Source organism: Trichoderma atroviride, chromosome 6 (assembly GCF_020647795.1).
Source record: "Trichoderma atroviride chromosome 6, complete sequence".
In the NCBI taxonomy this organism is placed as follows: domain Eukaryota; kingdom Fungi; phylum Ascomycota; class Sordariomycetes; order Hypocreales; family Hypocreaceae; genus Trichoderma; species Trichoderma atroviride.
The window spans coordinates 1,749,250-1,772,927 of NC_089405.1; the positions used below are offsets into that span (position 1 = coordinate 1,749,250).

General features: G+C 50.8%; 8 protein-coding genes across 8 annotated transcripts; 6 read left to right on the forward strand and 2 right to left on the reverse strand.

Moving 5' to 3' along the window:
• Positions 1–327: 327 nt before the first annotated feature.
• TrAtP1_011155 (uncharacterized protein) lies at positions 328–651 on the reverse strand (the record flags this gene model as incomplete). Its single annotated transcript, XM_066114989.1, has 1 exon — positions 328–651. One exon carries the CDS (start codon positions 649–651, stop codon positions 328–330), a length of 324 nt encoding a protein of 107 aa, XP_065971086.1.
• A 3,235-nt stretch (positions 652–3,886) lies between these two features.
• Positions 3,887–4,378, forward strand: TrAtP1_011156 (uncharacterized protein; the record flags this gene model as incomplete). The annotated part of the gene is made up of 2 exons (XM_066114990.1): positions 3,887–3,911; positions 4,170–4,378. 2 exons carry the CDS (start codon positions 3,887–3,889, stop codon positions 4,376–4,378), a joined length of 234 nt encoding a protein of 77 aa, XP_065971087.1.
• A 5,168-nt stretch (positions 4,379–9,546) lies between these two features.
• On the forward strand, positions 9,547–10,617 carry TrAtP1_011157 (uncharacterized protein; the record flags this gene model as incomplete). The annotated part of the gene is made up of 1 exon (XM_066114991.1): positions 9,547–10,617. One exon carries the CDS (start codon positions 9,547–9,549, stop codon positions 10,615–10,617), a length of 1,071 nt encoding a protein of 356 aa, XP_065971088.1.
• A 12-nt stretch (positions 10,618–10,629) lies between these two features.
• Positions 10,630–11,873, forward strand: TrAtP1_011158 (uncharacterized protein; the record flags this gene model as incomplete). The annotated part of the gene is made up of 2 exons (XM_066114992.1): positions 10,630–11,168; positions 11,225–11,873. 2 exons carry the CDS (start codon positions 10,630–10,632, stop codon positions 11,871–11,873), a joined length of 1,188 nt encoding a protein of 395 aa, XP_065971089.1.
• Positions 11,874–13,300: 1,427 nt separating this feature from the next.
• TrAtP1_011159 (uncharacterized protein) lies at positions 13,301–14,533 on the forward strand. Its single transcript, XM_014093317.2, has 2 exons — positions 13,301–13,528; positions 13,600–14,533. Exons 1-2 carry the CDS (start codon positions 13,503–13,505, stop codon positions 14,447–14,449), a joined length of 876 nt encoding a protein of 291 aa, XP_013948792.1. The 5' UTR covers positions 13,301–13,502; the 3' UTR covers positions 14,450–14,533.
• A 452-nt stretch (positions 14,534–14,985) lies between these two features.
• Positions 14,986–18,623, forward strand: TrAtP1_011160 (uncharacterized protein; the record flags this gene model as incomplete). Its single annotated transcript, XM_066114993.1, has 7 exons — positions 14,986–15,824; positions 15,875–16,008; positions 16,071–16,159; positions 16,241–17,116; positions 17,211–17,508; positions 17,568–17,697; positions 17,765–18,623. 7 exons carry the CDS (start codon positions 14,986–14,988, stop codon positions 18,621–18,623), a joined length of 3,225 nt encoding a protein of 1,074 aa, XP_065971090.1.
• Positions 18,624–19,381: 758 nt separating this feature from the next.
• TrAtP1_011161 (uncharacterized protein) lies at positions 19,382–20,345 on the reverse strand (the record flags this gene model as incomplete). The annotated part of the gene is made up of 2 exons (XM_014093319.2): positions 19,382–19,808; positions 19,882–20,345. 2 exons carry the CDS (start codon positions 20,343–20,345, stop codon positions 19,382–19,384), a joined length of 891 nt encoding a protein of 296 aa, XP_013948794.2.
• A 1,804-nt stretch (positions 20,346–22,149) lies between these two features.
• TrAtP1_011162 (uncharacterized protein) lies at positions 22,150–23,296 on the forward strand (the record flags this gene model as incomplete). The annotated part of the gene is made up of 2 exons (XM_014093320.2): positions 22,150–22,232; positions 22,300–23,296. The coding sequence occupies 2 exons, from the start codon at positions 22,150–22,152 to the stop codon at positions 23,294–23,296; spliced, it is 1,080 nt and encodes a 359-aa protein (XP_013948795.1).
• Between the last annotated feature and the right edge of the window lie 382 nt (positions 23,297–23,678).

A 23,678-nucleotide genomic window follows, 5' to 3' on the forward strand; every position in this document is an offset into this window, starting at 1 on the left:
CTCTGTTCATGACCCTGGCACCAGGCATATGAAGAGGCAGGCTGATAGTAAAACGCATAGGGAGGAATGCAGTATACCTAGACCCCTCTTGTAGTTACAAATTCATCTCGCGATCGCAAAGGCCATTTCTTTATAAATAACCCTAGGGGCCCCGTTGTTCAAGGGTTGTGAATGCTTTGCAGACCAGGGATCTGCATCTTACTACCAAAGCGTCGTAGATCATCACGCCTGGGGATGGCACCCTGTACTACTAGTACCGAAGTAAGTATGTGGCAGTAGGCAATTGCTGCCGAATGCGACATGACAAGACGACTAAGAGGTCTTTTCCTAAGGATCTTTTGATTTGAAAATCGAAGCGAACTGCGAAGTCGTTGCCTTGGATATCACGGAAATAGAGGCAGCACTGAGCTTGATGCCTTGATTGCGAAGGAACGGATTACAGCGAGTTGGACCGCATGTGTGCTCCAAATCCCCCAAATAGCTCCGAGATGCCGACGGAGCGTGTAGGTAGATATTATACAAGTACGTCTGTATGAATATGGAGCACCATTCTTGCGTAAGATAGTAGTATACTACCTGGTCGTATGGGTAATAGGCAGTAGTAGATAGATCCGATACGGAGCACCTGCGTCCTGCGGTGATAATTTGCATACAGTGGCCTCCCAGTCTGCATTCAAAGAAGGCCGGTTAAGCTGACACTCCAATTATAGGGCTTTGCAAACGAGTAGTAGTGAGTAAATTGGACGTATGTGCTTGTGTTTTCAGGAGGAGAAAGAGCGCCCCCAGTCTTTGAATTGTTGCTGGTGATGGAGAAAACACTTGGATGTGTCATTTGACAAATGAGATTGCATGAATGCCTCGGATGATTGTTTGTGATCTCATAGATTCCTAGCGGTGGGTGGTGAAGCTTGTACTCGTATGTAGTGGCTCGCCGTAATGAGTGGCGATGGGTGATGGGCTCGGCCCTCCCTGCGAGTGCCGATACAGCTCTGTGACGTCGCTAAAATGAGTTCGGGCAAAAGCCGAGGGGCTAGCCATAGCATGTGTGTATGCATGTTTGTGTGAAGCTCGGGGAGTCAGCGCCGAGTGCCCTGGATAACGACTTTTAGACTGTACTTGTGCGTGCTTTGCTCATAAAACATCCGTCTTTTTGGCCTTGAAATAGTAGTAGTGCACTCAGCACCGTGGACACGGGACGCAAGGTAGAGCGGTGGTGAGGCGCGCTGGACAGATGCTAGTACATGGTGAGGGCATTGTCTAGACTCTCGAAGACGCGGATAAGAGGATCCTGAAGAAGCCAGGGGGCGAACGAAGCTCTGTCTAGGATGGTTTGGCACAGCCGACACCAAGTACAAGTACAAGTAGTTACGCACGCAGCAATGGTAGCTTGTAGTACGAGTAAAGTACTCGGCGGAAGCATCGAGTAAAGTAGCTGCCCTGGCCCCTCGTCATGACCTTCCGCCATGAATATCTCCCGCGCTTGTAGATTGCCTGTGCCCCGTTCGTGCTTGAACGATATTGTATGTACTTGTACTGCTGTAGGAGTACGAGTACCTAGGTACTGTACAGTACTAGCAGAGGCCACAGCAAGTGGCATGCTTCCGCGTGGGACGCCAAGGATGCCTGGTGATGGCAAAAGAGCATGGGAGTGGGGAGACGGGAAGTAACCCATCAGCCATCTTGCGCTGCTCGTTGACCATCACGATGAGAATCAGATGGGCGCCCTGGATAGCCAGATCTCCAAAGCGGCCCCCAAAGAGCCCCTGATGGTTACATCGCCAGCGAGAAAAAGGCCCGGCGCAGAGCGATGAAACTTGAGATGAGGACAGGACGATTGGGGCTATCACCTATACGGCGTGGCTGCTGGTGGGCGCCATCGAGGCCAAGACGGACGCTCCTCGAGTGCTTGAGCAAGCCCGAGGCGGGAGACGCAGAGTGGCTGACCTGCGCTTCTGCGCTTCTGCGGCCAGCAGCCCTGCCGTCACATGGATGGCCTGAGCGCTACTGATGCCTGTCAGTGTGCGGAGCAGCTGCACGGAGTGGGATAAGGCGTGGCGCGCATGAATGAAGGCCGGAAATACTGCCTCAGATGGGTAATTAATCGCAGGTGCAGAAGTGATGAAGACAAGTGATGAAGACGAGAAAACGTGTCCTGAGTGGAGGAGGCCTCAGCGGATTGGATTCAAGCAAGTGCTACATACCGGGCAGGTACTTGCAGTAGTGCCTGCCTGGTCGGCCCTTCATTTTTTCCAGCGCAGGCAACTTGAACCTTACAGACTCAGAGATCTCAAGCTGTCGGCTGCCGCGAGCACAGGCACCTGGTTCACTGCCGGATGTCACGTTCTGCAGATCTCATGCTCCGTGGTACCTCAACTCTTAGTACCTGTGAGCGGCATCTGGGGGAGTAAAGCTGCAATGTGCCTGCGTACCTGCCATCTTAGGTAATATCGTTTGATGTCTCCAGCCATTGCGGGCTGCCAAGAGCTGATTGGCTGCACTACCTGTAAAGGTAATTTGAAGGAATTTAGCCCATGAAAAGAGCCCACTAGCACTCCGTACCTGTCTAGAAAGCAATGGCCGCTTTTGCTAGTGCGACTTTAATCTTGCCCGCACCTACAGTAAAGAAGCCATGGCTGTCGGTGAGGCAATCACTCTGTAAAATGACATACATATAAGAGTTGCGGAACTAGGTTGGCGATATGAGGAGTGCTAAGCTATCATCTGCCAAGGGAAACTGATGATATGGGCGACCAGATCACTTGTGGTGAACAGTACATATTTGGTACCTACGTGTGTTCATTAGCAGATGCTGAAAGGGGCAGGTAGGGGAAGAAAGAATGCTGAAGACATTGAAGCTTAAAAAAGCTCGATACTATGGGTCTTTGGAGGTTCTCACTAGGAAAATAAAGAGGTCCTAGCTGCTAGCCTGCTAGTGCTAGGAATAAGCAGGGCAGAGCAGGGCAGGATACAGTAGTTGAATCGGACGGCAACATCAATGTGACCGTGTATGACTTTATTTCCGCAGCGCAAGCCGAGGTAGCACAGGTATGCATACAATTCCGCTCGGCAGTTGACAAACAATGTATCTCCCCTGCTAGAAATGGCGCGTCCACAGTGGATCTCAACGGCGAGCCTGCCGGATGTTACTGTAGCGTGTGGTAATCGATAAAGTTTTCACTGGTGCCTGCAAGGAGGTCATGCCTGTGCAAGTTGGAAGATGGTCGAACTGCGAACTGAGAGCATTGCTTGAGACTCGGCGGCAGTTGTTATTGTTGCTGTTGCAGATTCTGACCTGCGTTACGGGAAAGCCAACAGCGCAGGGGGAATGGCCTTTGTCGTGCCCTGACTTGACGAGGTCCTCGAGCCCCGAACCTTGTCCAAGCAGGTACACGCGCCACGATTGATACGATTGATTGAGAATTCATGCACACAATGCCACGGTCCCGAATACCCTAAGCGATGCCCGTGTTTCCCAGTGCTCGATTTGTCGACGTGGGTTACGCTTCGATGGCCCGAAGAAATACTGAAGCCTGGAGAAGGCGCAAAGACCCTAGACTCGTATTTTGCTGCCTTGTAAGCGACCGTGGAGGAAAATCTCAAAACCATACTTTTGCTTGCTAGGTTGATAGCCAACGGATCCAGAGCCCAGGAGGTAGTTTCTACATGCCATAGGTGAGTTCTTGCTCTCGCGGCAATACCAGCCAACCTGAAGCCTTTCAAGTAAATGCGTAGCTTGGACTCGGTTTGTAGAGAAGCCAGGCGCGCGCAGCTGCTGGAGTCTTTGTCAACAACATTGCTGGCTCAAATGCTTTCGATATCGTACCCCGTGTGTACATAGTAGGTACATACCTAGGTATATGAGTGGATGCCTCTCGCGTCCACCAGCATGGCCGCTCCACCTACACCTGAAGGTTCGTTCTTTGAGACTCGGAGCAAGGCGCGGCTGTCAAGTCCACCTCCATTTAGGTGGGGGCTAAACGCTAGGCCGTGCGCGGGCTAGTCTTCTGCCGTCAAAAGCACTCGAAATATAACCGCAGACTCCGTACTCGTGCATACAGTATGCAGGCGTCGAAATCAAGGCCCTTGGTGGCTTGGTTGGCTCCAGGACATGGCTTGGACGGGGTACCTGCCTTACGGGGCACGCGGGACGAGTGCCTACAGGGGTCCAGAGGCGCAGGGGCGCGTAAAAGAGACAAGGTTGGTGGACTTTGGAGCTTTGAGGGTGCCTTCAGCGGGCTTGCGCCGTACACCATCAGATTCTGATCACCAGCTTCAGCGGCGGCCTGCCGAAGCCACAGGCGGCGCGGGCGATTTCTGGACAGACACGGCCCACCATGGAGAGGTGCTGCTGCTCAGCAGCATTTCTGAGTCGGCTTGAAGGCGGGAGAACGGAGAATTAGGGGGGTGGTAAGCTGAAGGGCTGCCTGAAGTGAGATACGGGCAGGCATCGATTCTGCAGGCTGCGTCGCCCATGCCTGTACAGTATGAGCATCTCCGTTTCTTTGCGGTGTTTAGTGCCTAGTACTGTCACGTAAATAGGCACATGTTAGTAATCGCCAACGTATTTTCAGCCTCGCATTCGCTTTAGATAGATACTCAACATATCAGTGCCCTGTATCTTCCAGCAGCAAGGCTCTGCGGGCGAATGCAAGTTCGACTACAGGTAAGTAGAGACAAGGGCGGGGGCGGCCAGTTGGTTGAAGCTGGCGCGTGCTGCCTTAGCACCAAGGCATCCACTTTTCGCAACTCGAGAACCTCGAAGCTGCATTCCTCAGCCAACTTCCACGGAATACAGGTTTAATCCAATCGGCACTGAAGCGCCTGAATTGTCTTGAAACGCTAACTTCCTACCATGGATGTCAAAGGTACAGGCAATCCACTAATGGTTTAGGACCTAGCGCACGGAGGGATCCGGCAACTGTCACTCAGTTACAGGGCACCTTGTCCTTGTGTCGTGCTGGCTAGATTCAAAACCTCCAACTTACCTTGGTGCATATCTATCCGGTGTCTCTATAGCCAAAAACCGACACTGCCCATTTACGTCTTTCTCTTTTCTACTCCGATTCTTATGCCAACGTCACTAGTCACACGGCTTTATCACGGGGACCCGGGTTATTGCCAGCATGGGGCTCATTGATTTCATCCCCTCACGGCTAAACTTGGCACGTCTAGATCGTGTGTTACCCCAGTCAACTGCAGACGAACCAAAGCGCAGAAGCCGGTGTTGAGACGAAGAAAGAGGAGCCTTGGAAAGTGAGAGGAAAGAAGATGGAAAACAGGTCGCACCAGGGTGCCTCGCACAGCGGCTTTCAAGGACCTTGCCTCTGCTTCTTGTTCTTTGTGTCCATGTCCGTCTTGTCATCCGCCGCTGCAGTGGGGCTGCAGCCGAGTGATCACTGATGATGACCCCGAGGCCAGATCGACGGCTAGAGCCCACCGAGTCCACTCTTGGCAGACTCTTGTATCTTTGTCTCAAGGACGCCCTGCGTGAACTTCCACATTTGGTCAGCGCGGACGACCGCCTCCGCATTGTCTTGAGGCTTTTGTCTGCACCTCGACGCCACCCTTCTGGCAAGCTTCTAGGACGATGGCTGCGGCGGGCAAATCACGAGAGAGGGATGATCTGGATACCAGCAAACTAGGAGGGCGCGGCACTGGGGCACCAGACCGAAGGGAGGCTGCTAATACGGCATTTATGCCTTTGGCTGCCTTCGTCCGATGCGATTCCTGAGCGAATCCTCGGAGATGGTGGCGACAATGGGACTCGCTGGTACCGCCTCATGTTTTCTGGTGGCCCTTCTCTTGGCGGCAACAGCCTTGCCGCAAGCTAGCGAGGCGACTTGTGTCTTTGTTTGTGATGAATCTCTCCTTGCCGCGCTGTTTACGCACACACATATGCATACGCCCGCGCACAAGCAGCTCTGCCATCACCTTGCCAACTCTTGCGCATCTTCAAGGTATGACAAAGTCCTGCCTTCATCACATCGCCCAATATGTCTTTGAATGCATGCACGATTTTTTCCGGAACAACTTTTCTTTAGATACAGCGCCTTGGGGCTCCGCCTGAGCTTGGATACAAGGACGAGGAACGCTTTGTTTCCTCCTCCCTGCGATAGGCTGCAGCTCGTCCATGCAAGCATGGCGTAGCACTCTGTTCTGGACAAGCACTCGAGCGTATATGCTTGTTCCCCAGAGACTGATTACTATTGCTTGATACCCGTGGGTCGCGATTTCCCGCAGATACTCACAATCAACCAAGCTTCAGCCCATCACGGATGCAAACAGGCCATGACAAGGCGTGGCCTTGGTCCCATGGCCATGCCCCGCCATCACCCGTTTCAAGCCCACCCATCCTCTCCATGATCCCTCCAATAATGCTAGCAGTCCGAGTATTGCTACAGGTACTTTGCACGCATTGCTTCTTCCGACAACGCCCTCGACGCCCTCGACGCCCCTCGCCCCCTTTGGCTTTTGGATGGATGGAGCTGGTGCTGAGAGTGGTGTCTACTGCATAGCATTGGCCTGCTAGCAGGCGGCAGCCGTGTTTGAGCCGCCGGTTGCTCATCAGTGCCGCCACGAGATCATCTCACAACCTGCCTTTTTATCCGCTTGATACGCTTTGATCGGACGAACATTAGTTCAAGATGGTGATTGGGCCACTGACCCAAATTGACCAAGTATGGAGTATGGCATACAAGCACTTGTTTAACTACTACTGTGTATACACCCTACAGAGCACGATACCAACCCCCCTTGCTGCCTACCCTGGTCACTGCCGCCTCCTATCTTGACGGGGAGATTCGGCGCACATGGAACGAAATCGTCGAATAGTGATGGGTCTCTTTTCTCTCTCTCCTTACAAGTACCACTTCTGTTCGAATTTGCTTTTCCCACGTTTGGTGTACAAGTAAAGCACCGATTACTGCGAGAGGCCAAGACGCAGTGATCTCTCGCGGATAATACGCAGAGGGGCTATCCACCACCTTTACCCACCACCTTCATGGTGCCAATCGGCCGATTTCAAGCCCGCTTCTCGCATCTTTCCAAGGTAAGCACAATTAGTGCTAGCGTATACTCTTGAAGCTGGCGTACAAACGAGTACAGTAGAAAGGTGCGGTAGGCACATCTACCAGTCAAGTGGTGGACAGATTAGGAATTGAGCCTGGGAGCCATGCAGCTTTGGTAAGTCTCTCAATCAGTTTCGTTTTTTCCCTCTCTCTTTGTCTCTCGTTATATATACCTAGGTATATGCTTACTTGCCTACTGTTTTCTTGCCAACTACAGGTCCCTGTATTTGCGCTTGCTGCCATCTTTGACTGGTTAAGAGAGAATAAGCACAAAGGTAATAAGATCCTTCTTGCGGTCCCGTTTATTTCGGCCATCGCTTGAAAGTATACACACTTATCGTCAACAGTGGCTTATTTGCATGTCCAGCTCCCTGTAGCTTATTATTGCTACTGTATATACTCGTACCGCGCCACTCTAGTACTTGTGCCATACCTTCTCCGTCTGGTCAGGGATCTTCGTTGAGGGACGCCTCCACTAACATCCCTGCAAGTGGCTCCTTAGACCGGCCTCTTGTCCTGTCCTGTCCTGTCCTGTCCTGCCTCGTCTTTGACTTCTCGCGCGGCTGCCCTACCTGGTCGCATTTTAATTTTGCGGAGCAGCCCTCTCTCGTCTTTGCACATGGCTGGCTGTCTTGGCTCGAGACCGGTGGTTGTCCGTGGAGTACTTTGTACGAAGCAAAAAGCAGCGTCGTGATCCCCCGTCAACGAGAGACATTCTGCGTCTTACTCTCCCAACTCCACCAGCGTCTTCTAGAAGTTATTCGATTAGCCCGGATTAACCTTGGCTTCGGAGGATTCTGCCTCTGACTGCACAGGCACCACCAATACTGGTTCGCTAGGTTCCGGAGCGCATCCTTCAGTGGCTTTCAAGTATGAGAATCTCGTCTTTTGAGATGAGCAGGGCGCTCTCCACCACACCCTGGCTCGTCAACTCACTTGTAGCTTTTTCACCATGCCGAGCCGGGTAACGACCGTGTATACATACAAGTCGCTGCGCCAGTCATCAGCACCCCTGGTGCGCGTCTCGGCAGAACCGTCTCCACGCCCACCACTCGGTATATGCAAAGGCTAGTGGGCCTTTTTTGGGTAGTAGTAGAGGAAGAGAGAAATCTCATACGAAGGACGCTCTGAACGCGTACTGGTGAGATTGATGGGCGCCCACGTTTACTCCGTACATGCAATATCTACCACACGTTACAATAACACGCGAATTACTACTACGATACATGCCATCGAGTGCTAGCAGGGTTAGCATGGACCATCAACAAAAAGCCCCCGAATGCGCCTACACGTCTGTCTTCTTTGCTGTATACTTTGTACCTGTATGCAAAATAGAAAAGCAAGCGGACATTGTTCAGAGGAAGGGGCGTGTGCTATGAAACAGGCACTTTCATCTCGAAATAAGGGAGAATCACGTTTGGCTTTTGGTCAACAGGAGAATCGTTGCTCGGCCTTTTTCTCTTGGCCTTTGTTCTTAATTTCCTCTCGTTGCCCTCCGCTAAGATTACCCAAACTGTGTATTGTGTCCTCGGGCGTATTGGGAGATTGGTTTGGAACGCCACTTTCATACGATTTTTGCACATGTCTCGCATCGCACGGAGATAGGGCTCATCAGCGATGACCGAGAGGAGAAGGGCTAGAAATAAAAACGATCTACCCAATTCTCGGATCTCATTTCTCGACAGAGGAACAAAGCGAAAAAAAAATAAAAAAAGGAAAGAGATCACAGGCTGCATAAACAGGTAATAATGAGGCTTCAAAGCAGAGGAAACAGAAGAAGGGAAAACAGCTCAAAGATACCCACCCGCACACCCCCCCCCCCCCCCCCCTGGATATGATAAACGAATGAAATGGGAAAAAAAGACCGACGATGCTTGTGCTCTCTGGCATGAATTTCAGGCATGCTCTGCTTGCCCGGACGTCAGTCCAAAGACTTGCAGGGAATCCCGGGGATCCCCTTCAAGCGTCTGATGAACGAGATCCGAGTTTGACCCCTCTCATTGCCGCGACGTATCCCCCTCGTCCTCCTTCCAAGAATGGTTGCATGCATGGGTACTTGACGGGCTATATTCTTGCAAGTCACTGCGCCTGGCTGGCGCTTGTGTCAAAGAGTCCGAATCATTATCCCACTTAGCCTCACTCGAGGCCTTTTGCTTGTGAAAAGAGCATGGGTCTCTAGTTCGGAGTGGACCAGCGTCCCTGGACCTCTCCGTAGACAGAAGGCCATATTAGGTCCCGTACTGGGGTGCAAGGCGGCGGCCCTCACCGGAAGTGCCTGGCCGCAAACCCGTTCTGTCCATCGAGTTGTCTTTATAGACACACACACATGCGCGCACACACACATACGCATACACACATCCGGACGTATGTATAGGCATACTCGGCTGTGAGTAATAATAGGATCGATATCCCACTCCCGGTCCAGTGCCGGGCCTTTTAAATCTACCAACCACTCCCCTCCACCATCTGCCGTCAGTCTATGATTTATGGACTTGCCTCTTGTTTATCATCCTTTATATTCCGTTCTCTTCGCAACTTCAACTCTCAATCATATCCATCGTCGCACGTTGCACGCCTTTCTCACTTTGAAGGAGTTTTGAAGCAGCTTGCTCACTTCGGTGGTGAAAATATCAAGAGCCATCATCTCACTCAGTTGATCCTTCATCCGCCGCGACATCAGCCCCTAAACTCCATCATTCAGCATAGCAAGATTCACCAGAGTTTCCTCAGCGAGCGAAAAAGCAAAGAGGGATATGAGCCCATGATGACAGCAACAGCATATCCAGTAACCATGTCAGACCTCAGAGGAGAGCCTGCTCATTCGAATTTCTGGTCCACCTACAACGGTTCCGCTCACTTGGCCAACAGACTCGGCACAGCAACAATGGACTCTGGCTTTCATAGCTCAGCTTCGGCGTCCCCTCTTCCAGGGCGTCCTCGCAGTGGCCATGACCAGTCCTACCCCTATGGACGATACCCCCAAGAAGATTCTGTTGCGTATGAACGCCACTCCCAATCAAGCCTGTCCGCTCAACATAGCTACCCCAGCCTCAAGAGGCCATTTTCTCAAACTGAACCGGCCGCCTATCAGGAAATCGTTCAGGACTTGCGGGATGACGGCTCTCGATTGACGGTGAATCAAGATCACAAACTGTTGGCTTTCCGGCGAACACAAGATAAGCATACCATCGTGGATCAGCAAGGCCGAATGCAGCAACTGGAACTATCCGCCCAGCTTCATGGCATGTTCTTTCTTTCTGAGATGCCAGCGACTGCCAGCGACGGAACCGCCTTACAGCCCGAGTTGACCTGCTACCGAAGGAATTTGTTTCAAATTAGTGGTTCTTTGATCACTCCCAGAGGGCAACTCTCTGTTGTCAACGAGAGCAACGAGACCCTGTTGGTGACAAGCATGGAAGTCGCCATAACTGCTATCGAATCTGTTGATGGCAACCCCGTTCGCCTCATCGTCATTCCATGGAAAACCCCCCACCCAATGCCCCTGATATTAATCAAAGCCCGGATCAAGAACCTGCCGCCCTCCCTTTGATTCCTTTCCAAGATGATGGGTCTGAGCCTGATGGAGACTACGCTGTCTATCCCATTGGTTGGCGTCGGCTCCAGTTTAGAATGTATGTTTACTCGGTTACCAAGTTCTTACCAGAGACTTGCTTCCCTCTCATGTCTTCCCCCTTCATTCTTGAACAAAGATCTGACGTTAGGTAATAGTGCTACTGCAAACAACGGTCGACGAAAGGAGCTTCAACAGCACTTTGTGCTTCACCTTAAAGTGTTTGGAACCTTGTCTGACAACTCCAAAGTTGTCTTGACAGAATCCACCACTGCCCCAGTTGTAGTGCGCGGCCGCAGTCCGCGCAATTTCCAAGCCCGCAGAGAAATCCCCCTGCTGGGGTCAAGCGCTGGCTCAAGGGGTCAAGCTTTGGTAGAAACAGGCCTGGGAGTTGTCGCGGGCGCATTAAGCGTAAAGCCACAGGAGCTCAAGAGAGCAAGTGTGGATTTACAAGTACCACGCTCGAACTTCACCTTTAGCGCTCCCAAGGTACCCGGAAGCGGGCAACTGGGTTCAATGAGACCTACCAAGTGAGTTCTAAATTGTGCGACTGAGTTATCTCTCAAGCGAGCTAACAACCTTCGAGTCCATATCCAACGTGGAGTGCTAGCAGCAGCAACACGTCTATCTCTCAAGTCGGCTCCTCTGGCCCAGGAAGCTATTCAGCGGCGACAATGGGCGCCGATACATATTCTAAAATGCCTACTACATCGACCTTTAGCCCGGATCCTCAAGAGCTGCCGCTTCAGTCAACGATATCAACCTTGCCACTAGAGCAGCAACCATCAACTCGTGGACAGTATACCTATGTGCAACAGCAAACTTCCGGATCCCAGTTGCCGGCTAGTACACCAGCCGTGAGTGGCCAGGACAGCGCTCTGAGCATTCCCAGATACGTTGAGAACGGCCGACCAAACAAGAGCCCAAGACACAGCGGCCAGCAGTCTGTCCATGCTACCCACCCCGTCAACAACAGTGAATCGCCCGAGTACCGGTACGGATCTACGACGCAAGGACCAAATCCTTCTAGAGAATACTATTCATCATCACAAGCCTGGTCTACCACCGTCGCCGGCGAGAATAGCTCCACAGCAGCTTATACTACGACTGATGCGAGACCATATCCATTCTCCCACGATTCCTACAAGGCGGGGACAACAACCGGATCTTCAGTGAAACCCGAACCTCGCGGGTCGTTTGAGCCCATGCATAATTATTCATGGACTGCAAGCTAAGGAGCTTGCAACATGATGATTAGATGTGAGGCAGTTTCGGCAAGCAGTTTCGGAGCGTTATTTGTTTTTTACCTTTCGATTCTTTTGGTTGTAAATTACTAGGGATCTTTATTTATTCAGGATGGACTGGGACATGTGTGCAATGACACTTTTGATTCTGCGGCGCAAATAGGCAACAAATGCTACGGAGGCTTTGTTTCACGGATTTATCTATGCTTACCTACCTATGTACATGTACGCATATATACACACAGACACACATACACACATACGTGTTCGTGTTCGTGTAGATGTATGTGTGTATATATACTTATATATATTTAGAAAACGTTTTGGATTTTTGGATTGGCAGTTGGTTGAAAAGGGGGCTAAAATATGATTAATCTATTATGGCGTCAAGGTCAAACTTGGTTGTTGGGTCCCTTGGTATGAAGTTATGGTTCAGGTACCTGCTTTGACAATACTAAAGATACCACGATGGCGAGCTGTGATGGGCTGATGGTTGATTTTGATTGTTCCTTTTGTTGTTGTTTTCTGTTAGCGAGATGAGCGCTTTTCTCAAGGAGTTTTGATTGGGCGGCAATAGGTTGTACACGAGATACCTGCCAATGGCACTTTTGTTTGTTAAATGACGAATTACTAATGTGATATGCATTATTCAGAGTGATTGCAGTCCCCAAGCACTTGGCGTTCAATTAGGGGCCAGAAGAGAGAGAGGAATTACAACCACCCCGGGCAACAAAAAAAAAAAGGCCTCTCTCTAACGTGCTGTACCTTTGTTCATTTTGCGTGAATTGTCTACTACTGCAGGGCTGCATGAGATGCGACCCTAGGCTAATATAAACAACGTACGTGCAGAACTCGGCAAGGCTTTTTGTTGCTTACTCCCTTTCGAGCGACGGCATGGTGTTGGAGGGGATAAATTCAAAATAGATTAAAAACGGATCACATCAGAATTCTCTTCTCCTTGTTGTTGTTGGTTTTCCGGGCGTGGGGGCCAAGGAATGCTTTACTCCTTGTATATGCTTGGAGTTTGTTCCTGGCTGATTGCCTGTTTCCGTGGGCTGTTGGGGCAGAGGGGGGGAGCATTACGGGGTCATGATCTGGACCCCAGAGAGATAGGAGCTGAATCCAGAAATAGATACGAAAGGAGTTGGATGTGGACGGGATGCTGCGTGCGGTGCTTGACTGCTGCCATTTCCAGCGGTGCAAGGTTTGGTACAGTATGGGTGTTGGTGTTTCTCTGTGTGGGTGGGTACCTGTATTTGGAGTTCAATTTGGCGGCCCCCAGCAATTAGTAGTACAAAGTACGCCAAAAGCTGTAATGCTTTCAACAGCAGCGTAGAGGTACCTGGGTACATGGCGCCCGATAAGATAAGCCAACGTTCGAAGACGGCGACGCATTTCCGTCTGTAGCCTCGTTTTATGTTGGTTTTGGATCTCATTGAGCGTTGACATTTTTGCCGAGGCGTGGCGCGAACTTGAATTATACCTATTTGTTTCATCTCATTTTACTTTTGGACCCTTGTATCTCATGACAGCTGATTGAGAAAGTCTACACTTGGTAGACCCGGGATTGGACGCAGCGAAGAAAAAACTTTTGCCTTGGCTTACTGGAAGCAAGTCACCATGTTTGAGGTACCTGATGCGAAGAGGTATGAACTGTTCCCTCTGCTACTTGCATACTTGCCTATCGTAGATGTCCAAATGCTGATTGATCAAGTAGAGTTCGTCGAGAAGACCTGAACGCATCGGAGGAGTCTTCATGGAGTGAGAGCGAAGCAGATGCCGAGCTGGAGGCACGGCTCAATGCGCAAATCGCCAAATCTCTTGGCCTAGATGAGAGTGCCTTTCGTGCACCGAAGCCGCAGACTATTTCGCTGCCAATTGTCACAAAACCCAAGGTTGACGAAAAGAAGAAAGATGATGATGAGCTCAGTTCTGATGAAGAAAGCGAGCCAAAGACGCCAGCCGAGGGCTCTCCAGCCAAAGAAGGCGGCGAAGACGACGATGAGGTCTACGCTTTCCGACTCTTCAGCGCGGCTGGTCCGGCGCCGCAGGTTGTTCTTGAAAACACGAACAGAGTGGTAGAAGGCAAAATGCTCAGAGGCCGGCCGTTATCATACTACCTGGTGACGGATTTGTCGCCCGAGAAGAAGCAGCAATACGAGATGGCAGCCGTGAGCGGCGAAGACGTCATTGAGCGATCAAAGGTGAGGGCGTGGGGCCTTGAGCTCCCCTGGAGAGTTCAAACCATCAAAGCAACCCGGAAAATTGTTAGCAAACGAGGGGGAGGAGCAGAAACCGTGGCTCATGTTGAGGATGACCAGCCAGCGAAGAGGAAACGGCCGGGGAAGAAGCGTCGGACCGCGATGAGGATCAAGGCGAGGGCAAAGGCGCAGGCTGAGGAGGTGGCGAAGCAGAAGATGGCTGAGAAGGAGGAGAATATAAAGGACAAGAAGAAGAGGCTGAATCGACTGAAGAAGTTACGAAGACGGGCGAAGAAGAAGACTGAGAAAGGGGGAGGGGGTGAGGCTGGTGGTGAATCGGATGAGGATATATCTGATGAAGAGTAGGAGGAGCGAATTACTTTGTATATATGATGCACATAAGAAGAAATGGTACATATTTTCAATTGCTTAGAATATATTCTATTTGACGCTGAGTCTTTTCCTAGCTGATATTAGAAGATATTGATAGCATTGATCAAACATCTACATGAAGGGCTCGCTATTGTTGTAGCGCTTAACCCGCCCAACCCTAGCGAGTAGTGCCGCAGCACCTCAGGGGACATGAGGGGTCGCCCAGCCAATTGGAGCTGCGCTGGGAGCTCCAAACAAGCGCCCCTCCAGTTGAAGCACCCACCTTACCAGAAAGCTCCAACGTCCTCTGATTCTGGAGCTGCAGCATATCATCATCACCTGCACATGACCAGCACCGACACGCGATAGCATCTGCCCAGCGAGCATCTTTCCATTCTGCATTCCGGTAACTGTATATCACAGTCTCCATGGATTAACCAACCCCCCCTCCTGGAGAAGAATCTTTGGCGGCACCCCGCAATGCGCTGCACGGATCGAGAAACCGCCACGTCCCATCGAAAGCCCACCTCATGATGAATAGTTTGTGGTCGTCGGCGAAAACGGCCCAGGGGGCCTCTAATGAGGCCTCTAACGACGCGATACAAGAGGCAATCGAGTTCTCGCCGGATGATTCCGCTATTGACGACTCAGCGGAGCCATCTTCAGCTCCAATGCTGCCACCACTTTCGTCTGCCAGAGGCCCCCTTCAACAGTCCCAACAACAATCGCAACGTTATCCAAACGCTATGCAGAGCGGTGGTGCAGGCTACAACTCGGCAGCGCCTCCTGCTTCGATACCGGGCGGCAGTAACAATGTTAATAACAATAATATGAACCGTGGAGCACCAATGCCGCAACATGCTCCCACCGACTCTCTCTCCCTGATGCAGCTGCGGCGCATCGTGGCCGGAGTCAACTCTGCCGAGCCTGCGGCATACGACTTTGTCTACGAAGATATGGGTCCGCATGCCGAAGAGATTGACGAGTGGTTCGTGTACCAGTTCTGGCAATGGGTGCGTCTTAACGCGGCGCAAAAGGCCTTTGAATGGCACTGGAACCAGGAGTCTGGTGGCAAGCTTGGCTGGGACGACGCAGACCACGACACGAGGGCAAAGTTTGTACAAGCTGCTATTGCGGGTGTGCAGTCAGACGATGCGGCGTTGAGGGCAACCTCGATTGGCAAGATTATGTACCTGGTCCTGGGTAGATGGGGAGATACGGCAATGCCTTACGCGACGGACGAGTCGAGTCGATCTATCGCAAGCATCCCGCAGCTGCAAGCGATCAAGGCTGGAGTCACATGTTTCACATCTCTCGATGGCCTATCGGCCGTTTGGGAAGCGCTGAAGAATGTCTTCGAGATTCACTGGTATGAGGCGCCCGTGCTTGAAAACATGAGCTGCAGTCTAATGTGGATAGGTCTGGCGAGATTCAGCAGGCAAGCGCTCAAGATGCCCAGGACGAGTTGATGAATCTCTTGACAATCATGTATATTGCTGTTCAAGAGACATTGAATGATCCTGAGGAAATGTCTCCTACCTATGGAAAATTGCGTACATACACTCCCCCATACTTTGGTTTGTGCTGGCGGACGTTACTGACATGAGATGGCTAGTTGAATTGAATCCCTCACTGGTTGACTTTCTAATGCTGGCGATTTCCAAACTCAGATGGGACGAGCAAAATACTATGCCCCATACTCAGGTAAATTCTCCAAAGTCTTTGATTTCTTTTCGGATTTTATGCAAGCACATGGTCAGAGTGAATTCTAACGAATTGGCATAGATATTCTTGTTGTTCTGGAAGTCGATCCTCCTGGTGTTTGGTGGCACTGATGACCTTGACCGGATCAAGGAGGCCACCAGCGAGTTGGCTGGGGACAAGAACAAAGACACCATCACAGCAAATCCCCTCGACTACCACGTCTTTCGCCAGGAAATCACATCGAAATATCCTGCCTATGTCCCACCGCAGCCATTAATACCTCTAGAGGCTGATAATCCGTCGCTTCTCCCACCTCTTCCTAATATCATGACTCGAAATGGTTCCAACGGAATCATCACGCAGCCGACTAACACACAAATGGGAGGAGCATCTATCCTCAATCAACCGGTGCATATTGCCACCCCGGCTCCATCACCTCCACCGTCGCCAGGCGTTAGTGGTAAGGGCGGTAAGAAGCAAAACTACCAAACTAACCAAAATTTTCCCTTCATGTATCCTCCTCTAGATGCCACCAGTAACAGTGCTGGTGGGAAGGGTGGTGCTGGATATGGCAACCCTCTGGTATCTAGAAAATGGGAAGGAAGCGATATCCCCGCTTCAATCCTCGAGGCAGGGCAGCTTTTCTCCTCACGAGTCAGGATGACCCGGGCGACCCGTCAACTCTGGGAAGAGCGAGAGCGATTTCTAAAGTTTGAACGCGGCTGGGAGACGGATGATGACGGAGATGATGACGAAAACGATGACATCGAGGACCTTGACCTTAGCGAGCTCACGTTGGAGGAGAAGGAAGTCTTGCGCGAACTGAAAGTAGAAGATAACAAGGAGAAGAAAAAGAAGGAACGCTCATCTCCAGGCCCTGAGGTTGACTTGGGACCCAATCCGAAGAAACTGAGCGAGGGAGACAGACAACGTCTCATTGCGGTGGAACGTTTCTATGTAAGTGTGCCTGGCCTGCCTGCCTGCCCTCCCCCCCTTCTTTTTTTTTTTTTTCCCAGCCGGTCCAAAACTAATGTCCAAAACCCCTGTAAAGGCCAACGCCTTGCCTCATCTTCAGTCTATTGTGATTGTTTTGCTTCGTCCAATCCTGGTTAATGTTACGGCTATTGTGACCCAGCAGCAGAATCAGATGGCAGGAATGACTAGTAGGGCCAATAACCCTAGCATGAATGGCGGCCCTGGATCACAGAGGGGCATGGATGGACAAGGCCAACCTGACGGAGAAGGAGAGCCGACTCCTGAGGAGATTGATGCTACGCGGACACGAGAGATTACTTCAAAAGCTATGACAGCCATTCTTTTACTCTTACTAAAATGGCTTAGACTCTCACGTAAGTGCTCGGAAATGCTCTGTATCAAGAACTAAGCTAACAATGGGTTGAATATTTAGATGTGCTCAAATTTGAATATTTGACGCAACTTTTACTAGATTCTAACTATCTTCCTTTGGTTCTCAAGCTCTTTGCACATCAGGACATTCAACAAGTAGTCGATAGCAAGATGGACCACGTTGAAAACAGGTAAGATTAGCATTCAATTGAACGATACACTTGTAGTGACGTTCCGTTTTACTTACCGCGTAAGCAGCTTCTTCCAATTCTGCAACATTCGGTCGAAATTTAAGGATAAGACCGAGAGCGATCTCGAGGACGAGGGGGAGAAGGAGGTAGGCGAAGTAGAAAAGGCTCATGATGAAGAAAACAAGGAGAGAAATTCAGAAGGAGAAGACAGCGAAGATGACGCCGCACCGCCGCCAATTAGGAGGCAGCGAGACCTGGAGGAACCAGCAGAGGACCAAGCAGTGGACCATATGGAGGATATTGCAGTCAACGGGGAGGACCCTGTCCCAATGAGGCCAGAAGTCGACGAGATGGGTTTGCCGCTCAGCTCTCTCCCGCTGGAGCCCATCACCGACTTCTCCAGGAGAAATTTCTTTTCTCTGATCAACTACCTCAGGGTGATGCAAAAGATTTGCAAGAACAAGGCGCACCGCAACCTCTTGCTCGTGCAGTACAAATCATCCACCATCCTTAAAAAGTCCCTCCGGGTACCCCAGCCTGAGCTTCGGCTATACACGCTCAAGCTCTTCAAGGGCCAGGTACCGTACTGTGGCCGTAAGTGGAGGCAGTCCAACATGCGCGTCATCACAGCCGTCTATCTCCACTGCCGGCCCGAGCTCCGCGACGAGTGGCTCGCAGGTAGCGACATTGACGCCGAGGTGGACTCGGCGCTGCCCCTGGAGCAGGCCCTCCGGAGCTTGACGCACTGGCTGAATGTGCGGAGATATCCCGAGAAGATTGCGGCGGATATTCGTATCGCGATGAGGGAGGAGCAGGATTTTTTCTCGAGGGAGCTGGAGAAGGTGGACTTGAATTGGAGCGATCTGATGCTCAATGCTGATGATACTATGAGCGAGATGGATCATGGAGAGTCGACTTGGGGTTGACGGAAAGCGAGAATTTTCTTTTGCTTCTTTCGTACGAGTGAGAGAGAGAGAGAGCGAGAGAGAGAGATGTTAAGCGTACGAGAGAAACCAGCATACATATATATTGCGGCATTAACTATGTTGATAGAAGGGGGGGCAGGTGTTTTAAGGACAGGTAGGGCTCGCTTCGTGGAGCGTGGGCATGAATGTTTCCCCCCCTTTTAATAGCTGAGCGAGTTCAAATAAACCATGTTATTTACTATAACAATAGGCTGCAGTGAATCGTCTCCAGATATATATCACGTTTTGAAGGAAAGGGCTGTCATATTTGTTGAATTCTCCGTTTTTCCCAAGTTTAGAATGAAAATTGTCATGTTATTATTATTAATACGAGGTTGACGAGTCATACCCTCTGCGGTGTTTTTCTTATTTGCCCATTTTGTGAGGCTACTTCTAGAAAACATTTGATAGTATTTCGTTCCGGTGATTATACAGTCCTCCTCTCAAGCCATATGTCTCTTTAATCACAGATTAAAAAAAGGGGGTATTATTTCTTCCTCTGAGTTGTTATCATACAATGATACAATAGCTTCTGCTTGTCTTGGTTTATTTTTCTTGTCTTTTAACAATTTTTTTTGGGAGGGTTAACTTTTTTTCTTTTGGTAGGCATTTCTGCTTTCGTCTTCGTCTCCCATCAGTACCAAAGTAGTGTAACAATCCGGCATAAATTTCCCTCAGAGGGATAAGACACGACTAATGGTACGACTCATAGATGGGCTTTAATGGCGAGAGCTGTCGTACACGCCATCGTCGTAGTGGTAGGGATTCTGCTGGCCGTAGCCAGCCGTGCCGTGTGGAGCCACATAGCCACCAGCACCCATGTATGCCGTGTTTGTGGTGGGGCCGGTGACGCCGGAGTAGCCGTAGCCAGACTCGTACTTGTTGTTGTAGCCGTCGGTGTGCTTGTAGGGGCTGTCGATGTCGTCGGCGTTGAGCTGATCGGGCAGGGTGTGCTGGGGAAGCATATTGCCTTCTTCGATAGGATCAGCCTTGGGGCGGCCAAAGAAGCGGCCAAAGAAGCCACCGGTCTTGGGGCGGCCGGAGCCAGAGGTGTAGTCGTTTTGCGGGCTGGGACCATAGCGCTTCTCCTTCTGGTGGTGGCGAGTCAGAGCAAACTCCATGAGGATGGAGAAGACGAAGAAGATGCTAGAGAGGATGTTAGTTTTCTTCTTCTTCTTTGTTTGTTCTGCTTTGAACTTTGTATTCTGGAATAACTTACATTGCGATGATGGCAACGGCGAGGGATGCGCTCTGCAGTCTGCAGGCAGTGTGGAAGCTGGGCAGCTTGGTGAAGCCGTTATTCGCGTCTACTGTGCTTGACGATTGGCCCTTGCCAAAAGGCGTGTCGAGGACGCCAGTGCAGCTGCCGGCGCCATTCTTGTTGGCGATGGCAACGTAGATGAAGGCGCCGATGAAGGCGATGTCGAGCACAACAGCGACAAAGGCAGTCAGAGTATGGCCGGCAAGGCAGCACAGCATGAGCAGTGCCAGCAGAGTGTACAGAGTTCCGGCGCCCGAGATGCCCTCGACGGCTCTCAGGCTGGTGGCGATGGGCAGGTTGTGGTTGTGTAGCGTTGCGAGGAAGTAGGAGTAGATGGCGAGGATGATGGCGCTGCAGCAGAACTGGATGCCGCGGAAGAACCACTGCAGGAATTTGAGGCCGAAGCCTGATCTGGCACCCATGATGGACGTGTTGAGTTTTTTGTGCGAGTTGAGTTTTTAGCTGCTGAAAAGCAAGAAACAAAGAAGGTGTGACGAGTATAAGAAGGAATTTGATGGTGTGATGCTGTATGTCAGGTGTGACTCTCGGTCAGAGGACTAAGAAAGAAAACTGTTTGAAAGAGCCAGGATTAATGAAAAGCCGGGCGGAGGAGAGCTCAGCTAATATGCAAAGCAGTGAGGGAAAAAAGCGAGTCAGTCAGTGGGTGGATGAAGTTTAAAAAAAAAAAAAAAAAAAAAAAAAAGAACCACCACAAAGGGAACCGTTTCTATGCCATGATCTCCATTCATTCACCTTCTCACCATCTTTTTTCCGGAGCGCACTCACATGCTTGTGGCGGGGCCAAAGTCGTCACAGGATGACGTACTCAATCAGGTTAGGTGGGCTGCGTACCGGCGCTGTGGCTGGGGCGGTACCTCGCGGGTTGCTGCGGCTGGTTCTGGCTGGCTTTGGCTGCACTAAGATGGCTGAGATGGCTGAGATGCTGTGAGAGGCGACTTTTGGGATACAAGTCAGGTGGGAGGACGGGTACCTCTCCCTACGTCAGTTGAAGAAGCGGTTTTGGTCGATTTTGGCTTGCCCTGGAATTGGGATGAGCAGCTTGAGTTGACGAGGTGTTCAAACATGGCAATGGCAATGGGTTTCAAAGATGGTGAGTCAATTCTCTTATACAGCAGCTATATTTCAGCCGTGTTTCGATTTCTTTGAGCAGCTGAACAATTGCAGGCGAAAAGTCTATCTTTGTTAAGACGCGCAGCCTGGCGGATGGTGGCTGTGCAGCTGGGCATAGCATCGCCAGTTTTCGGCTCAACTCTTGAAGAACCAACCAGTTCCGCCAGGCTAAAGCAGAACTACTGCACAATGTGGCGCGGATGGAGATTCTCCGAAAAGAGTCGTGTGGACAATGGGAGGCCTTTCTCTCTCGCTCTCATCAACACAAGTACCTGCGCAAAGCCCCAATCTTTCAGCTGCTTTTAGGAGGACGAACACGGTGGGAATGTCTCACTGTGTAAGTGACGAAAGCGTGTCTCTTGGCGGCCATTTACCATAAATAGGTTGTGCGTACCTGTTTAAGAAAGGCAAACGGCCTGCGAGACAAGACATTTCAACCACGTTGTGCGGAGATGTTACCTGCAAGGGCAAGACATGCGCGATGATGCTCATTTGTTCGCCACCCAATGGACGCGAGCATAAAGGAGATGCCGATCAATCGCAGATCAAGGTACCGTGGAGTAGTTTGAAAAAGGAAAAAGATGGAAACAAAAAAGGAATCGTTTTCGCCGTGCTGTAGTCGGCAAGTGGCCCTTCATCGCATCGGCTCAGTGTATCCTTCATCTTTTGCATTTTAATTCTGCTGCCTGGATCTATACGCTCTATACGCCAATTATGTGACTCGCAAAGGCGCATGTACATGTAGGCGGAAGGGCTGAAATCCTTAAAAGTGACTGCGGAACGACAAAAAGTGGTACAGCAGAACGTTCTAAGCGCTTCTCCGGGGCCGGCCCCTCACTAGCGGTAGTGCAAAATATGCAGAATGTGAGACTACCATCTCAGTATCTAGATTATATTCACCCTTAAATACGTTGTAAAGAAGGGGGGGAAAGTAAGTGAAAGCCATCAAGATACCATCGCTCTCTTGATATCTCTCCTGTTCTTACAATCACTCTTTTGCTACTTCCATTCTCTCTTCAAACCAAAAGCAGTGCCAATTGGAATCCAACCAGTCTGCAATCAGGCATCAACAGGCGATCTGCCTAATCAGGAACTATGGGATCTGAAATCCGTACCAAAGTGCCCTATATCGAAACGCCGCTCATAAAATCCACAACGCTCTCAGAAGTAGCCGGCTGGTAAGAACACACGAATAATCTTATAGTAAACCTCTGTTGATGAGAGTAAACGCTAACATCACATCAGCAATGTCTTCCTCAAACTGGAAAACCTCCAGCCCTCAGGGTCCTTCAAGTCCCGCGGCATAGGCAACTACCTGGTGGCCAAGCTGGCTGAACATGCATCTGAACCCAGCAACACTCACTTCTACTGCTCATCCGGAGGAAACGCTGGACTGGCCTGTGTCCATGCCGCCATCACCCTGGGATGCCGCGCCACTATTGTCGTTCCCATGTCTACTACAGCATACATGATAGACAAGATGCGACAAGCTGGCGCTACAGATGTTATTCAAGTGGGCGCTTCATGGCAAGAGGCCGATGAGTACTTGACTGGCACTCTTATGGAGGAAGCCCGAGCAAAGGGCGAGGTTGCCATCTACGTGCCTCCGTTCAACGCCCAAGAAATATGGGATGGGAATGCGACCATTTCAAAGGAGATTGCGAAGCAAATTCCTACCATGACTAGACACTATCCAGTATCTATTGATGGAAAATCGGACCATGATCTGACAGCACGCATAGAGAACGTCGACGCCGTCATCTGCAGCGTGGGCGGAGGCGGCCTCTTCTCGGGTCTGATGCAGGGCCTCGACGACCTCTCCATGCAAAAGACCCGAGTCATTACTGTGGAAACATTGGGTGCAGACTCTCTTTACCAGGCCGTGCAAAAGCGTGAGCTTGTGACACTGCCTGCCATCACAAGCCTGGCCACCACGTTGGGCGCCAGGACGGTGTGCAAAAAGGCCTTTGAGTACGGGCTCCGTGAGCAAGTCTCGGCGGTTGTCGTCTCCGATGCTGAAGCCATTGCCGCAAGCAAGCGGTTCGCCAGCGAAGAGCGGTTCCTTGTCGAGTTGTCGTGCTCGGTTGTTCCTGCGGTGGTGTACGGCGGCAAGCTGAAGGAGCTGGTTCCCGGTCTCAACAAGAATAGTGTCATTGTGCTTGTGATATGCGGAGGGGTCAATATTTCCTATGAAATATTAGAAGAGTATACGGCAGGCTTGGCGTCTACACATGCGAGCTGATAGAGCTAGAAGGGAACGAAAAGGACATGGTGGAAACATAGATCTAGACCACACGCTAAACAAGGGCATAGGAAAGTGTTGAACCGGAGATTTAATAATTGTAAATATAGACATGGCTGAAAATGCCTATTCCGTTGTTCGTAACGACAATGATTGCCACGAAGGTGTCCCTAATTCTCCGTAGGAGGTTGGTTATTCATCCAGCCGAATCCGTCACGCGGGTAAAGTCGAAGGGAGCCGAAAAGGGAAAGCAATAATTCATGAATGGTTACTTTTCATTTACACCACCGCGTACGTTGCCTCAACGATCCGTTCGGAAAAGAGTATGCTTAGCGAAATCATGTATTTGGCGACCCTCCAAGTTGCGAGGCTGATGTAGATG